The following is an 18,511-nucleotide window of genomic DNA, read 5'->3' on the forward strand; positions in this document are numbered from 1 at the left end:
GGGGGAAAAAAAAAAAAAGGGCTTTTGGAGCAAGTCTAAAGTAGGTCCATATCTTTTTGCCTGATACTAAGGAAGAGGGTTTTGATACTTACATGTATTATAAAAAATGGGCTTTTGGAGCGAGTATAAATTAGGGCCATATCTTTTTGCCTGATGCTAAGAAAGAGGGTTTTAATACCTAGTGAAATACATATAAATAATGTCATCAGAGTGTTTTTTATTGTATGACTTGAAAAGGGTTTTTAATTCGGGCAAGAGATTGCTGCTTCGTTGTGTAACCCCTATGCCAGCGTGATGGCCAATGAGAGCACGCACAGGGGCATCAACATGGATTAGATTTCTTTTTTTTATAGGGGCAGGATGGTAAATTCGCACGCTCCTGTGTCTGGCGCAAAAGGCACGTGACCAGGCCGTTTTCTTTTTCCTTTTAATTTATACATGAGAAAGAGTTAAAAATTCTGTTTGGTTAACTAGATTACAAGTACCAGTTTGATAGGTATATTATCTTGTGGAATTATTACTTGAAAGAATTGGACACTGGCCTCTTCATTTATAAACATATTCCTACACATCTTGCAGAACCATGGTTAATCCCACAGGTCATAAGCCTGAGCTTGTGTTGACAAACTTCACAACATGTTTGGGTCATTATATTGGGAGGCGAGAATCTTAATTTCTATATGTGATCAGATCAGATATCCTGATACTATTTAAAACTTTCCTGCCCCTCCTCCTCCATTACTTTTTTCCTCCATTATCTATAGTTTATATTAGATATGGATGTGTGAGGGTTCTCTATATGTGGGGGAGTGGGCATCTCTTCCACTGTTGGATATTGTTTGTTTAGATCCCAATTGTTGAAGGAAAAAGATGTGTATGAAATTTTTGACCGGAAATAATAGAGTTTTCACCATTCATATCCTGAACTTCAGGGCAGTTCTTGCAGTTTGGATGCAGCAAAAACCTTGGAGGAGTCGTCCCTGTTCATGTGGTTCAAAACTTTATGGATGTTTTCTCCATATCAATGGAGGATCAGTGATTCCCAGTGAAAACAGCGATCGCTGTTCTTGTGGTTTTGTTGGGGTCTCTGATTTACATATTTTTATTAAAGCATTTAGACACGGTATGCATGAAAGATTTTGAAGTGTTGAAGCATGTTCTGCTGGATCCCTGAGAGTGATGCTGTGACTGAGGTAGGAATGGGGGCTTTGGTGGGGGGACAGAGCATGAGAAAGAGTCCCTGTTCCTATGGTTCTAAACTTTATGGATGGTTTCTCCATATCAATGGAGGATCAGTGGCCTGAGATTATTTACTGTACAGTAAGTGTACAATGATTTATATTTAAGGAGCAATATGATAAGGCACCTGCTAAGTTAGATATCCCTCTCTATGGCCTGCCCATGCATTCCTTTAACTATGGCGGGCCTAATATATTTTTCTTTGTTGGATGTATTTCTTAAAATTAGGTTGATACAATCACTCTTCCCTCAAGATCTAAATTTCCATGGGAGCCGAGTTGTGACCTTCCACAATCAGCGTGACTTTAGTTTCTTCCGTCACCATAAGTTTGTATCTGTATAATTTATGAACTTCTTCTGAATGTTGTATTCATCGCAAGGGGCTTTGATATTTTATTAGCTTAACTGCGTAATACAGCTCTTTCTTTGGTATGCATTAGGTACATTTTTGAGACCAAGGAAAGCAAGCCAAGTGATTCGAAAGGTAAAAAAAATGGAGGGTGACAGGGATAAAAAAATCTCTCGAGAAAGAGTGGCTGCACGCCTTCAGGTTTAACACTGACCTGTCTATTTATTTCAGTTTGCAGATTTTTGGGGATTTTTGTTACAGGAGAAGTGGTGAGGAAAGACATGCATATCTTAGGCCTGGTATCAGCTCTATGACTTCGAATAGAGCTGATTGGAGAGCAAGGATCCATGTAGCTGGCCCAATTTAGTTGGGAAAAGGCTATGTTGTTATTGTTGGGATTTTAGTTACAATTTTAGTATCAGTAGATAATAGATATTTCTGTGTAAGTTATGTGATGGGTGATGCCATGAAACTTGCTTCAGTCCCTTGTCAAGCATGTTCGATTTACCAGGATGTGTGGCTAGGGATAACCAGTAGTGCCTGAAAAATCTCTCTCAAAACTTGCAGGAATGTGGTCCACATATCACATTGAAGTTGATAAGTCTGCAACATGGAACATTCGATACCAAAAATGGGGAATATGAGTGGGTTCACAAGGTAATTTACTGGTCTCCTGCTCAAACTTGTTTGGCATATGGAAGTTTCTGCTAACTGTACAAGAATCTTTCTTCAAAGTGTTGTTTTTCACCTTTTCTTATTCATTTGTGAATTTTAGCTGGAGATGGACACTAACCGCAGGGGGTTTTTCTTATGATCTGTTTGGACATGTTCTTTCGAGTTCATTCATTGCAGAAGGGAAGCATATTTTTGTAGAGAGATTTGGTTCCTACACCTGAACAAGAACTGATGAGCAATATACAATGTTTCCTCTCTTCACTAAACTAGCCAATTTCCGAGAAGATCATTGCTTCTTATTGTGGGCCTATGTTGTATTAGCTCAGAATGTTCTGTTCTATGTGCAATTCCAAAACGAATATACAATTTGTTGATTTATAATTTTTCTCTGTTATCATTATTCTTTTTCTTTTTTTTTAACCTATAATGCAAGTCTTAAACATATCCTTCTTTTGATGCCCAGGATGCTATTAGGAAAGACCACAGGGTACCGACCTTTCTCAAGATATGAAGACAAATTAATACAAATACTCCCCCAAAAGCTGTCCTACTTTCCAGTGATCTTTCTGGGGAATGTATCATGAGGTAAAGGGAATCCATGGTAATCAAGATCCAACCAAGACTTTCCAACAGTGACTTGATCAATGCATTTCTTCCTCTGTCTTCCCCTGACAATATGCAGACTATCCTCGAACATAGAGTACCAATGACAGAAAATGTTGTCACTGACCATCCTCTGTAAGAAAGCAGCCTCCCTCCCACGTGTAAAACCTCTTTTCGGCACACACAAGAAACACATTCCCCAGAAAGTGTTGATGACACAAGAGCCTCCAACCCTGTATAGAAAGGCAAGATGATGGAATCCAGGTACAAACTAGCATGCAGGATTCCAGAAACCATGGATGCCTCAAACAGGGCATGCTTGACATTCCTATCAGCTGCATTCTCAAAAGCAAGGGCTGAAATGCAAACCAGTTGGAGAATTGAAGGGCCCATGCAAGATAGAGGAAATATGGTGTTGATGCGGTTGCCCTTTGCAAACACTAAGAGGATGAATGGTAGGATAACTGGGCCAGAAGGCAGCCAATATCTCCTTGTTGACTGACTGAAACAAATCCCCCTGCACCCAGAGATCTCCAACATGGTAATAACGAGAGTTGCGAGGTATGAAGTTACAGTAAGGATGAGTACTGCAATATCCACAATGGGTGGGTAATTTCCTGGGTAAGTACTGTCACAGAAGTAATGGTAAGGACAATTGATGGGATCAGTTGTTTCTTCCACCTGCCATTTGGTGCATTTGAAGAATGTTGTGCTGATATTTTCCATTCTCCATTCGGGTCGAAATGCTGGAATTTCTGGATACAGTAGTAACTCCAACCCATCCATCATCACAGTGGCTCTCTTCATTTTATTTCTCTTCTTCCTTCCCTCTGCACAACTATATGTCCAAGAGCTGCTGGTATGTAATATAAGATGTGCCTTTTCCTTGTCTGTTGGGAGGTTATTGTAACTGAGGTCCTGAATAATAACTGGAAGAAGAAAGCCCAACTGCCTGCTTATCTTCTATCTACCAAAAAATGTCGAAACTAGCCTTCCTTCTTGAGATAAATGACATCCTCTGATAAGGGTCTATTTTTTTCTTTTAACATAAAAGAGAGGTTTTGGGATTGAGACATGGTTGGATTATGCACCTAACAAGTCCTCTAAAATGTCAGATCGCTGGTGGTGAGGCCATTTCTTGTGAAATTTGGTCGATATCCATGTAGTCAAGGGCAAGTCTTGCAGGTGCGCTTGATACATTGAGTGTAAAAGAAATGAATGTAGTAGGGTCAGCTTTGTTTCCACGGAATGTAGTTGCCATACGTCCACTGCAACTAATATCGAGAAAATATTTGAGGTTCATGCTTAGTTAAAAGTGGTTGGTAGTGTGATTTCCCACCCCTGTAGCTAATTCTGGTTATTGAAGTTCCTGTTTACCTAAAATTTATCATGTCTGAAGCAGGATTCGGTTCGTCTGTGGTCTGGGTGTGAACGGCGGCCGGCATGGTTCCCACAAGCCCAGCTCGCCATGTGTTCGGCCGGAAATCCAACTGTTGGGGTGTATTAAATTCAACTTTCAAATTAAAAACCGGTGAGATAGAGTGAAGGCACGACCACGTAAGCGTAATTGTTGATTGAGAAAAGGCGGTCGATAGAGAGTGAGTGAGTGGTAGGGAACCGTCTAAACCGTATGGTGCCAGATTGGGGATTGATACTGAAAAGAATGGTCCACCAAACCTTCTTCTTTGTAGGCTTGTGGCAGATTTTGCAAGAGAGAGAGAGAGAGATTCAGTATTCACTTAATAAACTCATTCCCTGCTTCCTTCTTTCGTCCTTGTGTTTGTTTTTGTGTAATTAAAAATTTTTTTTTTTTATGGAAGAGGAAACTTCCCTTTCTGATCCTCCTTTTTGTCTCCCTGTGATCTCCAAATCTCACTCTCCCGGTCGGATCTGCAGGCATATTATTTGCGGAGTCGGTGGATCCCACTTCCAGAGTATCATCCGTGTACTGTGGACACACTTGCACAGAACAGACTCTTTTGGAAGGAAGAGAGACAAAGAATCAGAGAATGGCGATCGAGGGTCGTGGACAGAATAACAAACCTCACTTCTTCAAGCCCTTCCTACCCGATTCATATGAACAACTCGTAAGTCTCTCTCTCTCTCTCACCGACGGTTGGTTACAACTATGGAAACACCGTATAGAGGGTTTTCTGGGGAGTGAAAAGTTACACTCGTTAATGGGGTATCCTTTTTAAGGATTTTTGTCCGAGGGAGAAAGAATTCTGTCCGGGAGTGCGGCTTAAGCCAGCACTTCCATGAGTCTATCTCTCTCCTCTTTATGTGAAAAGACATCTCTATCCCTTTGTTTTAAGGAGGAGAGAGATAGACATCTTTTGGAAGAGAGACAAAGAATCAGAGAATGGCGATCGAGGGTCGTGGACAGAATAACAAACCTCACTTCTTCAAGCCCTTCCTACCCGATTCCTATGAACAATTCGTAAGTCTCTCTCTCTCTCTCTCTCTCACCGATATGGAAACACCGTATAGACGGTTTTCTGGGGAGTGAAAAGTTACACTCGTTAATGGGGTATTCTTTTTAAGGATTTTTGTCCGAGGGAGAAAGAGTTCTGTCCGGGAGTGTGGCTTAAGCCAGCACTTCCATGAGTCTATCTCTCTCCGCTTTATGTGAAAAGACATCTCTATCCCCTTGTTTTAAGGAGGAGAGATATAGACACATGAGAGTGCTACCATACTCCTGGACAGAAAACTACCGTCTTATTTAGGAATTGGTTTTATCTTTGCTGGCATACCATATAGGATGGTGACGACTCCCTCACACAATATTTACCCATATGTACATATGTAGGGTTTGTTGTCACCACCCTTGGTTACACAGGAGATATATCTATAAAAGGGAAACTGAATGCTACCTACTTGCGTGCATGCATGGCCCCAACGCCCAAACACAGGATCCCACGAAATGACCATGGCACCCTCAGGAATTATTGTCATTTTATGAGGGCATGACAATCATTTCATGCAGCCATGTGTCTAGGCACAGGGGTTGTGTACCGCGCACACAAGTAGCTTTCTTTCTCCCATATATAAAATATGGGAAAGGATTCCCTCAAAGGTAGTGTGGGAGCATGCACAAAAGCAGCAACAATGATGAGATTTCCGCCTTTTATTGGAGGGGGGGGGGATTGTCAAGACTCTATGTAATCAAGGTTCTTTTTCCCATAAAATCTTGTTGTAAACAAGGTTGTGGTTACATCAAGTTTGTAATTTTATTTTTGGGAGAAAGAACTCTAACCGGTGTTGTGCCCACTGTGTACCTGCACCCAGGCACAACCACATGCGAGATAATCGGCATACCCCCTAGAAAGGCAGAAAGGACCAGGGGTGCTCCTATCATTTTCTGTGCGGCTGTGCCTCGGCGTTGGTACATGTCGCGGCACATCACTAGTTAACGTTCCTTTTCCCTTTTTTTTTTTTACCCTTTATTTTATTGCCAAAAGTTATTTAATGTAATATTCAATGCAAAGGTTAAAAAAAAAGTTTTTAAAAAATTGAAAATAATTTAATACAGTTTTCATGTGAAATGATAGAAAAGTAAGGTTGTAATTTGTTAGTTCACCACTTGCTGTAATCAATTTATTTATTTAATCTTTTTAATATAAGATATCCATGACACTAAATCTTGTCATTTCACATAGATAATAATAGAAAGACAAGTCTTTTTTAAATTAAATTATTTATAAAAATATTTTTACCATTAACTTAAAACATTGAATAAGAAGGATACCAATCATACAAACTTCCCACTAAAATCATGAAATTATTAACATATATTTTGGCTGTTATAGGTAATCCCAAAAGCGTTTCTCAAGCATCTAGCTGGTGAGAATTGCAAAGATGGACAAGAAATCATACTGAAAAACCCTCGGTGCAAAGACAAATCATGGCCTGTGAAGCTGAAGGGGTTTTGTTTTAAAGAGGGTTGGAGTGATTTTGTTAGAGACCATAAACTATGTCTTGGAGAATTTGTAGTTTTTAGGCATGAAGGTGGATTAGTTTTCGATGTTATCGTATTTGGTCATTCTACATGTGAGAAGACAAAATACCCAGCTCTTCAAATTAATATGGAAGATGATAACAGAGTCAAGGAGAAAGAAATCAAAGGTATAGTCTTAGTTATTTCAATGGTCTTTCGACAGTGTTTATTTTGTTTCTTGACCACTTTTTACTTAACAAATGGTTTTTGGTTTAATGTATTTTGAAGGTTCAGTGAGTTCTGTTCCTCTAAGTAGCCGAGTCATAAGCCGTTGCATGACTCATTCTAACCGAAGAAAGGTAGCCATGAATAGTTCCAGCAGACAAGCTTCTTTTGAGGACTTAGGAAAGCAATTCGAGGTCAAGAGGCCTCATAGGGTAAACCTTCATACTCTCTCTGTCTCCGTCTCCCTCTGGAATATTGAAACAAGTAAGGGGTTGTGTGTTGCAGAGGCATCCGACAATTCCCAAGTACTTTTTGAGATCTAATGGCGTAAGGGGGAAAATTTACAAAGTGATCATCAAAGATCAAAAGGGAAGGTCATGGCCAGTGAACCTAAGCCGTACTGGGAACAGACTGGGAAGTGGATGGTTTGAGTTCGTGTCTACAAATCGCTTGAAAGAAGAAGACACATGTGTTTTCAAGCAAAGCAATTCGGTAAAGATGTCAGTTATGGAATCCTTTTCAACTTGTTTCATTCCCTTCTTCTTTTGCAGTTTCACGATTTTATTGTTGAAACGCCCACCTGTGCCTCCCACGTAAAGCAAAAATCTCACCCTTGTTGATTCTCCTGTGCGTGCGGTTATTGGCCCTCGCACTATAAGGATCATCCTGCTAAGCAAAGAATCCTCTCCCCCATGAAAAACATACCTAACATTTTCTTCTAAAAATTTTCAATGAAAAATGAGCATACTATGTGTTAGAATTGCAAACAACCACTAGCTCGGTTGGTTGGAGGCATTGTAGCAAACCTCCAAAATGACATTTTGTTGTGGATCTAATTTTTATGCACGACAATGCCTTACAGCCGTTGGATGGAGAAGCACGACCACATGGCTGGACATAAAACATTTTGACTTTTCCTATTTTGAAAAATTTTGAAGTTAGAACGATGCTTCATTCCTATTACATATTTGTGCTGTGCATTGTGTGTGATATAGTTGTTGTCAAGAAGTCCAGGTGCATTTTTTTTAATGGCCGCTTTGTTGTTGTTGCCTTAGTTTCCTCCATCACAAGATGTGTTTACTGTTTGAAATTAAAAGACAGAATATTTAAAGATATTTACATAGTTTCCCAACCATATACCCTTTGCAAACCCATAAATAATTAAACTTGACAAGTTTCATTGTAGATTGACATTCTCTTTCGATGGTTTGCAGAAGAAATAGATCAGGTGCACTTGTGCTTGATTTTACTGTTTCTAGCTCCTAGAATATAAGGGCTCTTATAAAAAAGGATGAACAGATTGAGCCCACTAATCCATCATTTGAGAAGAGTCTCACGCCATTCAACTTTAGACACCATCGTTTGGTAAGTTCTTCAATCCTCTCACTATGATGCTATGGTTGTTATTAGTAATCTATTTTTTTAGTATGATGACAAATCAGGGGTGTTATTAATTGTTACCTGGTTCATGTTTTGAATCTTTTGATTATAAATGGGACCGAGTTTCTCTTCACCATGGTAAAAGAGATTCCATTATTTTATAATGGGAATTTTTTTATGAGTAAATTACTCCCCTATCCTCTCGATTATACTCTAATGATAAACCCCCCCCTGGGTTTTGAGTAATGACTCTCCCCTCCCCTGCATGCCTAAGATTCTATCAACCTACTCATTCCATTAAAAACGACTGTTAAATGGTGACATCATCTTAAATATATTCAATAAAACCCCAAAATACCCATATATTTGTGATATTCCAATAATACCCTCTAACCATATCAAAACCCTAAAAACATCTCTAGGAAACGCCGCTGCCACCACGGCTGTATCCACCACCACTTTCACTTCCGTAGCCACCGCCGCCACCATGAAAGAACCTTGCATAGGGTTAGGAAGCGTCGATGTTGTTAATGAGAATGCCAACATCCAGACCTTCAATGGCTTCCCGAATCTGACGTATCTCCTCGGAAAGGTCACCGGAGAAATAAACCACCACATTCTTGATCTGGGTGTTCCCAACGAAGAAGAATTATGGTGAATTTGGTCAAACAGAAGAGACCCAGAAAAGATAAGAAAGAAGAAGGGATTAAGATCGTCTGAGTTGAGGTGAAGTGAAGTGAGGAAGATGGGTTTCATTTTTGGGAGTCTTGGAAAGGGAGTGGGTCACGGTGATGAGGTGAAGTGAGGAAGATAGTTTAGGTCACTCCAATCACAACTGGAAGCTAAGCCCTACTTTAGGTTACTCCAATATCATAACTCTCTCTCTCTCTTCCTTCGCAACCAGCTATTGAATTGCCTCTTTAATCAAGGATTCCGCTTCTGTATAATCTTCAGGTTTCTGTTTGATATTCCACCAGTCTACTTCAAGGCTACTTCTTCAATTCTGATTTTTCTGAATCTGGTATCAGTTATTGCTTTAATTGCACATATTATTGTTTAATCACTAGATCATACCATTATTAGTTCATTGTTTTGAGCCCTTAAATCACTGCTACCAATTTCTGTTTTCCATCGGGGCTTTCAAGTTTCCTAACTCCAACAGGAAACCTCAATATGTCTCAAATCAGCCACTGCATTGTAATCAAATTTTACTCTCATATTATCCCTGTTAATTAGACCGTATCGACCAGGTTCAGCCCCAGCCAGATTTGTTCCGACTATCAACTTTCTCTAATCTGGTTCTAATTCCTAACCCTGTGGTTCTGGAATTCTTCTATGCTGCACTAGGAAAGAGAATTCCATCTATAAAGACTCCAGAGTGATCTGCAATTGAGGAATAAATAAGAAAAAAACGAAGACCCTATAAAGAATCTAATCTGGGTTTGTTCGAATTAGCTAGGATTTGTTGAGATTAGTAAAGATTTGACAAGAAACAGAGACTGATAACATAAAATCCTCAATGGACATCTGAAAGTAGGAAGAGGAGAGACGATGAGTTATGGATCAGTAGCGTTCCTTTTAAATGGGTAGGGATGATCAATTTATAATGAAAAATGATTTTATATCTTCTATTTTTGAATCAACCGATTGGGGGCAAAGTTGCAGGCGAAGTTGCAGGAGGAAGAAGAAGAAGGGGGTCAGAGGGTAATATAGTCTTTTTATAACACTTAACAGCCTTTTTTAACGGAATGGGTACAGTTGATAGAATCTAAGGAATGCAGGGGAGGGGAGAGTCATTACCCAAAACCCAGGGGAAGGGTTTGTCATTAGAGCATGATCGAGGGGAGGGAGGAGTAATTTACTCTTTTTTTATTGACACTTCTTGAGAATGTGTCAAATAATGTGTAACTTTAATTTTTTTGCCCTTTTTATGTGATACAAAATTTTTCTAATTAAGGTGATAATGTCATTTCATATGTATACTAAAAAAGTATGCATGCTAATAACACCTTTTAATAAAAACATGATATGTTACTTTCAACTTATTGTTGAAAACCCTTAGACAAAGGTGCAATTAAAAGAAGATGCGAAGTTCTAAGTACATTTATAGAGGTGTCATTTAGATACTTCAATTCCTTTTATAATAGATGAGACTCTAAGGGTAATGTGGAAGAGAAAACTTATATTGAATTTTGAATATGGAAAAAGTACACTTATATAATCTTATCTAATTATTCATTTTTTACTCACATAAGTACTTTTGTAATTGTGATGATAATAATTTGTTTATTTTTAATAGGGATTTTGTAACCTTACTTCTTTTTTTACCGTTTTAGTATTATATTTATTTTTTTTCTAACAAGGGTAATCGTGTCTTTTTTTACATGTATACTAGAAATATGTGCATGACAATGACACCTTTTGATAATGACATAGTGATATGTCCGTCTTTAAATTATTTTTGAAAATCCTTTTATATCCTTATCTTAAAGAACTTTTGAAAATAAAACAAAGGACAATTAAAAGAAGGTATCAAGTTCTAAATACACCTATGTAGGTGTCATTCAGGCACTTCCTTTTATATATGTTAAATTTTCAACATATTCATTAGATATTTGTTTTTCTTCGATGAATTCATCAGAGATTATTTGAGTAAAACCTGAACAGATTTTGTACTATATTGTTTCTAATCATCAAATTTATAATGTTTTTTTTTTTTTTTTTTATGAGAATCAAATTTACAATGTTGTTTCACTTTTATAGAATGTCCCAATGTATTTTGCAAGATTGAATGATCTTATTGGAAAAAGATGCAAAACAACTCTCACAGATAGAAATGGAATGTCATGGAGAGTAGAACTGAACCATAAGAAGAGCAATGGCCAAGTCTACATTTGAAGTGATTGGACTCAGATCTGTGCTTCAAATGGATTGAAGAAAGGTGATACCTACACTTTTGAGCTCACACGCAAAGTAAAAAGGAAGGTCATGGTGTTCTCCTTGCTTTGAATCCGGCCATGAAAAGACTATCCAATCTCATTGAATCCTACAAAAAGCTTCACAAAGCCTTACCTTAAGATATTTAGAATACTCCAAGTGCTTCACCACTAAGCTCCATATGTGCCAAACCCTTTTTTTTTTGGAAGAAAATGGTTCTCAAATATCACGAAAAGATGAGAGAATTTTGCTAGGTGGGAATCTATTGAGGTTTTTTTTTTTCCCATTTATCCAACTCTTAACCACTCAAATTCAATCCAAATGATTAAAAAGGGAAGGTTTTTTTGTCTTCCATTTATCCAACTCTTAACCACTCAGTCAATCCAAATGATTAAAAAGGGAAATTATGTAGGAAAGGAATCAAATAGGAATTGAATAGAAATAAATAAAAAAAAATCAATATGAAAACTAGAACATGTTGGGCAATATAGTTGTGACAGACACCAAATTTTACAATTGGCTTTTTGCTGGGGGTTCAAAATGGAAAACCGCATTAATAGGAAGGTGAGAGCCGCATTTTTCTGAGAGAGTATTCATAATGCATTCCCACAGCTCATTATGTAAAAGGGTGTGAGAAAGAATGCCCACTCTGATGTCGTCGGGATATTTTTCCATTTATCCAATTCTTTACCTGTTAAATTCATCCAAATGACTAAGAATGGAAACTTTGGTTAGAAAGGAATCAAATAGGAATTAATAAAAAAAAATTAAGGTGGTAAACCAGAACAGGAAGAAGACACATAATGGGAAAAATTCAAAGTCGGCTGGTGAGGCAGCAAGGACGATCAATAAAAATTATCGTGGTCGGAGAAGATGAACCTCAACCGACTATTTCGAGTAACAATCCATCAATTTAATGGCTATTAATTCCATTTACTTGTAAAACAGTTACACATCAATTATTCTCATTTCATGCAACTCAACTAGAAAATGAAGGAGTTTAGTTTCATGCAATTATATTTTCTCCTTATCTTTTGTCGCTTATGGATTTTAAAGCCTACTCAAATGCCTACTAATAGTCCTCATCACAAGGTTATTGATAATGCTCATCAATCTCCCATAATGGCCAACGGTTGCAACTCTACTCTGTTCGTAACTCCGTATGACAATGAAGAGTTTACGCTGAAACCACAACTAACTGTTGGATTGGGGGGACCCGTCCAGCGGTTTAAGGCACGACATACACGACCATAAGGATGTTACTTCTAGGTCCACACAGGTTATAGCCCGACCGAGCCCGATTGAGAAAACTCCAGACCAACTCAAAACAATTTTATTAATAAGGCTGCAACTAAGGGTGTCGATTTTGGACTGGAACCGGTAACCGGACCGAAATCGTCTCGCTAGGAACCAGACCCAATCCACCCAATAGCTTATTGGTCCAGATCTGATCTTAGTGATAGGTTACTGGTCCGGATCGGGTCTGGTCCTCAGAACCATTAAGGAATTGTTGGAACCGGAAGAACTGCATACACTTGAACTTGTCATGCACCATTTTTTCTGTTTTAAAATGTTAAAAGATGATCCTTGCTATTTAAACATACAGTTAAAGTAACTTTTATTATACAATTATTGTCCAGTTGCTATTAGACCATTACCCGAGATTAAGCAAGACACTTGGCCCCTCAAATTCTAGTATTCTAACCCTCTCATATCTGTTGAACATAGAGGATACACACCAATAGTTACTGAATAGCTTTTGAAAGATTCTAGGTTGCTTGAGATTTCTCATTCCAATGGGAAAAATGCTTTACATTTGGCTACTCAACAAGGGCATGTTTGGACCTGATTAGGAACTGGAACCGGACCACCCATTAGTTAATGGTCCTGGATCTCAGATTTGGAACCGGTGAGCTTATTGGTCCGGATCTGGTCTTGACACTTTAGAGCCAGAACTGCTAGAGAACCAGATCGATAGCCCAGAACCAAACCAGTTGACACCCCTAGCTGCAACAGGGTCGGGTTGGGCCGGGCTTTTTAAAACCCAACCCAAACTTGAGTCCCTTTAGTTGGCTCAGGCCTTGACTCAGGGCCAAAAAAATCCAACCTTGACCCGGCCTTAAGGTTGGGCCAAGCTAACCCTAATTGGCCCTGACCATGAGGAGGGAGAAGGGAGATGTAGGGGTTGAGGCAGGGGGAAAGGGTGATGTAGGGGTTGGGCCAGGCTGGGATAAAGAAGAAAGAAGAAGAAGAAGAAAACAAAAGAGAGAGAGAGAGAAAGAAGAGTTGGGCTCAGCCTAAGGCCTCAACCCTGGTCCGACCCGGCCCTGACATAGGGCTAGAAATTCTCAACCCTGACCCTCTTGCAGGGCCAGGGTATCTCAGACCAGACCCTGTTTGGACTCAAGGCAGGTCTAGGCGAGCTTAGGCCACCAGGGTCAAACTTGCACCCCTACTTATTAAACATGTCAGACTGAAGCTCAAAGCGTATAGTATTCGGTTGTTCCCAGTGCGAGGGTTCAACCTGATGGCCGCTTGACCGAAATTGTTCACCTAAAAGCCCGATTAAGCCCGACTGATGCTAAATTGCTATTGTTGTAGATGAATTAGATGAATCAATCTAAGCCATTATCATCAGCGAATCCTTTTTGTTTAGTCAAGCGTTCAATTCGTACAACATTAAACTCTATACCTGGACTATTATCTTGGTAATACTAACCTTTTGATAATCAAAGCATTTATTTAATAGTCCGTTTAGAAATAAATGACTCAATAGCCCGATTAAGGTTCGTTTAGCCTAATTGGTGATAGCCTGATTAAAGATCGGTACTTGATCGACCGTGTATAAATGAGACCATACGTAACTTATGAGGACCGATTACTTAAATAGATCGATCATGATGTGGGATCCTAATGTTAGGGGGACCGATTAGACCCAACCCAAATCCGACTAGACCGATCCGTCGTACATAAAACCACTTGCTTCCTTTTATTTTTATAAACTTCTTACATATTCTGAAAGTATAATTGAATCAAAACTACTACCAAAAAACAAAAAAAAATTTGAATCAAAACTACCGGCGGCTAGAGAGACCTTGCTTGGATAGGGCATAGTTATTGATTGAGAAAGGTGGTAGGCGAGAGAGACTCCTTGTTTGGACAGGTATAGTTGTTGATTGAGAAAGGGCAACCGCCCTGTTTTGGTAGGGAAGTGTATGAGCCTGATTGGGGATAAATACCGAAGAGATGGTCCACCAGACCTTGTCTTCTTTGTAGCTCTGATTGTGTAAGAGAGCGAAAAGGGGTCCCTAATCCCTATCAAGCGTGAGAGGATTTGTGCTATATTCACTAAGTATTCACTTAAGCTCTTGTCCGTGCTTCTTTCCTTCTTGTTTTTATGGAATTCAATTTTTTATTTTTTTTTCATGAAAAAGGAAACTTCAGTTCATGGTCTTTCTTTTTTCTTTCTCTCTGTGATCTCCACAATTCTCACTCTCCCGCTCCGATCTGCAGGCCTATTATTTGCTGGGTCGGTGGATCCCACTTCCTGAGTATCATCCGTTTATTTTAATAGTCGCAAGACTCGGAACACTTGCACTGAACAGACTTCTTTGGAAGGAAGAGAGACAGGATCAGAGAATGGCGATCGAGGATCGCGGGCAGGGTAACAAGCCCCACTTCTTCAAGCCCTTCCTACCCGATTCATATCAACAGCTCGTGAGTATCTCTCTCTCTCTCTCTTTTGACACTAGTCTAAGGATGTCAATCATACGGTTTACGGTATTCTATGGTACACTGTTCATATACCCCATAGCGATATCGTATCGAATATCGATTCGATAAATATATCTCATACCAATACCATATCAAGTTGATTTGATATGGTATGGGTACTGTATGGAGTATTTTCAGCATTGTCCATACCGATACCAATATCGATATCGTATTGAATATTGATTCGGTACAAATATCTCATATCCATACCTGATCCAGATCCTCTACTTCTAAATCCTTGGCAGCCATCGTCTATATATATGCACATCTAATGGTTCTTTAGAGATAATTTCTAAATTTAAAATCCTTATTTATTTATCTCCACAATAAACCCCAACTGGTTCGATTGATCAAACCAAACCAAACGGATTTTGGAATTTTGGTTTGATCAACCGGACTAGTTGGGGTTTGTTGTGGAAATAATTAAGTAAGAATTTTAAAATTTGAAATTTTCTCCAAAGAACCGTTCGATGTGCATATAGAGATGTGGCACACCATGGGAGCGTGGCAGCAATGGCTGCCAAGGATTTGGAAGTAGAGGATCTGGATCCATCAATACCATATCGAATTTATTTGGTATAGTTCTAGATAATTCGATACAAAAACAGTATCTATATTGACACCCTTACTTGACACTCAACCGTTGGTTACACCTGATTTTAGGTATTGGTATCGAATTGACTAATCGTATTGAAATCGGGGCCATGATTTATATCTATACGATATCTGATACATATTATTGATATCGGTCAAAAATTAAAAAACGAACAATTTTTTGGCCAATTTGACCGATACCCGACCCGATCAATACTGACCGATACTTATCCGATACCATTAACTAAAACCATGGTTACACCAACCTTGGCATCTAGGTGGTGAGAATTGCAAAAATAAAATTATTAACACGTCTAATGGCTTTTATAGGCAATCCCTAAAGCGTTTCTTAAGCATCTAGCTGGTGAGAATTGCAAAGATGGACAAGAAATCATACTGAAGAATCATCACTGCAAAGACAAATCATGGCCTGTGAAGCTGAAGGGGTTTTGTTTTAAAGAGGGTTGGAGTGATTTTGTTAAAGACCATAAACTATGTCTTGGAGAATTTGTAGTTTTTAGGCATGAAGGTGGATTAGTTTTCGATGTTATCGTATTTGGTCATTCTACATGTGAGAAGAAAAATTACCCAGCTCTTCTTATTAATATGGAAGATGATAACAGAGTCAAGGAGAAAGAAATCGAAGGTAATCTTGTAATTTCGATGGTCTTTCCACAGTGTGTGTATTTTGTTTCTTCACCACTTTTTTACTTATTAACAAATGGTTTTCTATTGGTTTCATGTGTTTTGAAGATTCAGTGAGTTCTGTTCCTCTAAGTGGCCGAGTCATAAGCCGTTCCATGACTCATTCTAACCAAAGAAAAGCAGCCATGAGTAGTTCCAACAGACAACCACCTTCTTTTGAGGACTTAGGAAAGCAATTCGAAGTCACGAATCCTCACAGGGTGATGAACCTTCTTTTTTCTCTCTCTCTCTCTCTCTTTCTTTTTTAAAATATTGAAACAAAGGATTGTGTGTTACAGAGGCACCCGAGCATTCCCAGGTACTTTTTGAGATCTAATGGTATAACCGGAAAATTCTTCAAAGTGATCATCAGAGATCAAAAGGGAAGGTCTTGGCCAGTGAACATAACTAGCAAGAACAGACTGGGAAACGGATGGTCAGAGTTCGTTTCTACAAATAGCTTGAAGGAAGAAGACATTTGTGTTTTCAAGCAAAGTAACTCGGGAAAATTGTCAGTTCTGAAATCCTTTTCATCTTGTTTCCTTGCCTTGTTCTTTTATTACAGTTCTAGGATTTTATTGTTGAAAGCTTTAAAAAAGGGGGAAGGGGGGGAAGATTTTGCTGACAACTTTCAGCATGGGTAATAAGCTTTGTGGTGTTCACCAACTTTTAACCCATACCACATGTTAAAAATTGGGTGTACCAATATTATGAAAAAGGGAAAAAAACTAAGTGTTGGTAGTGTGGTTCCTCTACCAGACACAAGATGAGGTGAAATGATCGCTCCACCTCCTACGAAAGGAAAAAATTCCACCCCTCTTGATGCTTTTGGGCATATTCCCATTGGCCCTTGTGCTTGTGCAGGAGTCACGCTGTTGGACAAAAAAACTCTTCCTTATGAAAAAAATACCTAACTTAGAACCTTACTCTAGTTCTATTACATATTTGTGTTGTGAATTGAGAGTGAGATCATCCATAACATAGACACACTCACCCATCCATGTCTATGTTATCTATTACATGTCAATTGGTGAATACACAATATTCACCAGCCACTCTATATGTTATAAAGGGAGAGGGGTGGGATGGGAGGAACAGGGTGATCCTTTCTATAGCCTAAGTCTCTTCTTTACCTCTTTATTCTCTTCCTCTCAAGACCTTATACCACATTCTCCTCATTTTATTTGTTGAATTACAAGGTTAAAATAAAACTCCACACCAATGATACTAAACTTCTTTTCCTTTACTTTCTTACATTCTATTACCATTTGATTCCCTTTTTTTCTTATTTTATTTTTGCTCGGATCCATGTAATCGACCCCACTAAGTTGGGATAAGACTGAATTTGTTGTTATTATCATTGTTGTAGTTGACCCCCATTAGAAGACAGAATTTTTAAAGATATTTACAGTTTTCCAACCATATACCCTTTGCAAACCCATAATTAAACTTGACAAGTTTCATGGCATACTGACATTCTCTTTCGATGGTTTACAGAAGTAATAGATCAGGTGCACTTGTGCTGGATTTTACTGTTTTAAGCTCCAAGAATAGAGGGGCTCTAGTGAAAAAGGATTACCAGATTGAGCTCAGTAACCCTTCATTTGAGAAGACTCTCACTCTATTCAACTTTAGAAACCATTGTTTGGTGAGTGCTTTCAATCCTCTCACTATGATGCTATATTCTTCAAAGATTATTTGAGTTAACACCTGAGCATTATCTTGTACTGTATTGTTTATCATCCTCGAATTTACTATGTTGTTTCACTTTTACAGTATGTCCCAATGAATTTTTCAAGATTGAACGGTCTTATGGGAAAAAAATGCAAGACAACTCTCACAGATGGAAAGGGAAGGTCATGGAAAGTGGAACTGAACCATAGGAAGAGCGATGACCAAGTCTACATTTTAAGTGATTGGATTCAGATCTGTACTTCAAATGGCTTGAAGGAAGGTGATACCTGCACTTTTGAGCTCACTCGCAAAGGAAAGCGGAAGGTCATGGAGTTCTCCTTGCTTTGAATCTGGCCATGAAAAGACTACCCAATCTCATTGAATCCTAGAAAGAAAAGGGTTCACAAAAGTGCTGAAACAAATTTGATGGAATTTGATAA

General features: G+C 38.7%; 2 protein-coding genes and 1 long non-coding RNA gene across 3 annotated transcripts; 2 read left to right on the top strand and 1 right to left on the bottom strand.

The window, feature by feature from the left end:
• The first annotated feature begins 1,385 nt into the window (after positions 1-1,385).
• On the top strand, positions 1,386-2,642 carry LOC122666554. Its single transcript, XR_006333675.1, has 4 exons — positions 1,386-1,566; positions 1,680-1,789; positions 2,156-2,245; positions 2,364-2,642. It is a non-coding gene; the product is annotated as an uncharacterized LOC122666554 (long non-coding RNA).
• Positions 2,643-2,690: 48 nt separating this feature from the next.
• Positions 2,691-3,722, bottom strand: LOC122666553. The gene has a single exon (XM_043862566.1). It carries the CDS (start codon positions 3,671-3,673, stop codon positions 2,699-2,701), a length of 975 nt encoding a protein of 324 aa, XP_043718501.1. The 5' UTR covers positions 3,674-3,722; the 3' UTR covers positions 2,691-2,698.
• A 2,908-nt stretch (positions 3,723-6,630) lies between these two features.
• LOC122668237 (putative B3 domain-containing protein REM15) lies at positions 6,631-18,438 on the top strand. Its single transcript, XM_043864827.1, has 5 exons — positions 6,631-6,991; positions 7,098-7,240; positions 16,697-16,908; positions 17,895-18,045; positions 18,174-18,438. Exons 1-5 carry the CDS (start codon positions 6,952-6,954, stop codon positions 18,417-18,419), a joined length of 792 nt encoding a protein of 263 aa, XP_043720762.1. The 5' UTR covers positions 6,631-6,951; the 3' UTR covers positions 18,420-18,438.
• The last annotated feature ends 73 nt before the right edge of the window (positions 18,439-18,511 follow it).

The sequence above is a fragment of the Telopea speciosissima genome, chromosome 7 (genome assembly GCF_018873765.1).
Source record: "Telopea speciosissima isolate NSW1024214 ecotype Mountain lineage chromosome 7, Tspe_v1, whole genome shotgun sequence".
In the NCBI taxonomy this organism is placed as follows: domain Eukaryota; kingdom Viridiplantae; phylum Streptophyta; class Magnoliopsida; order Proteales; family Proteaceae; genus Telopea; species Telopea speciosissima.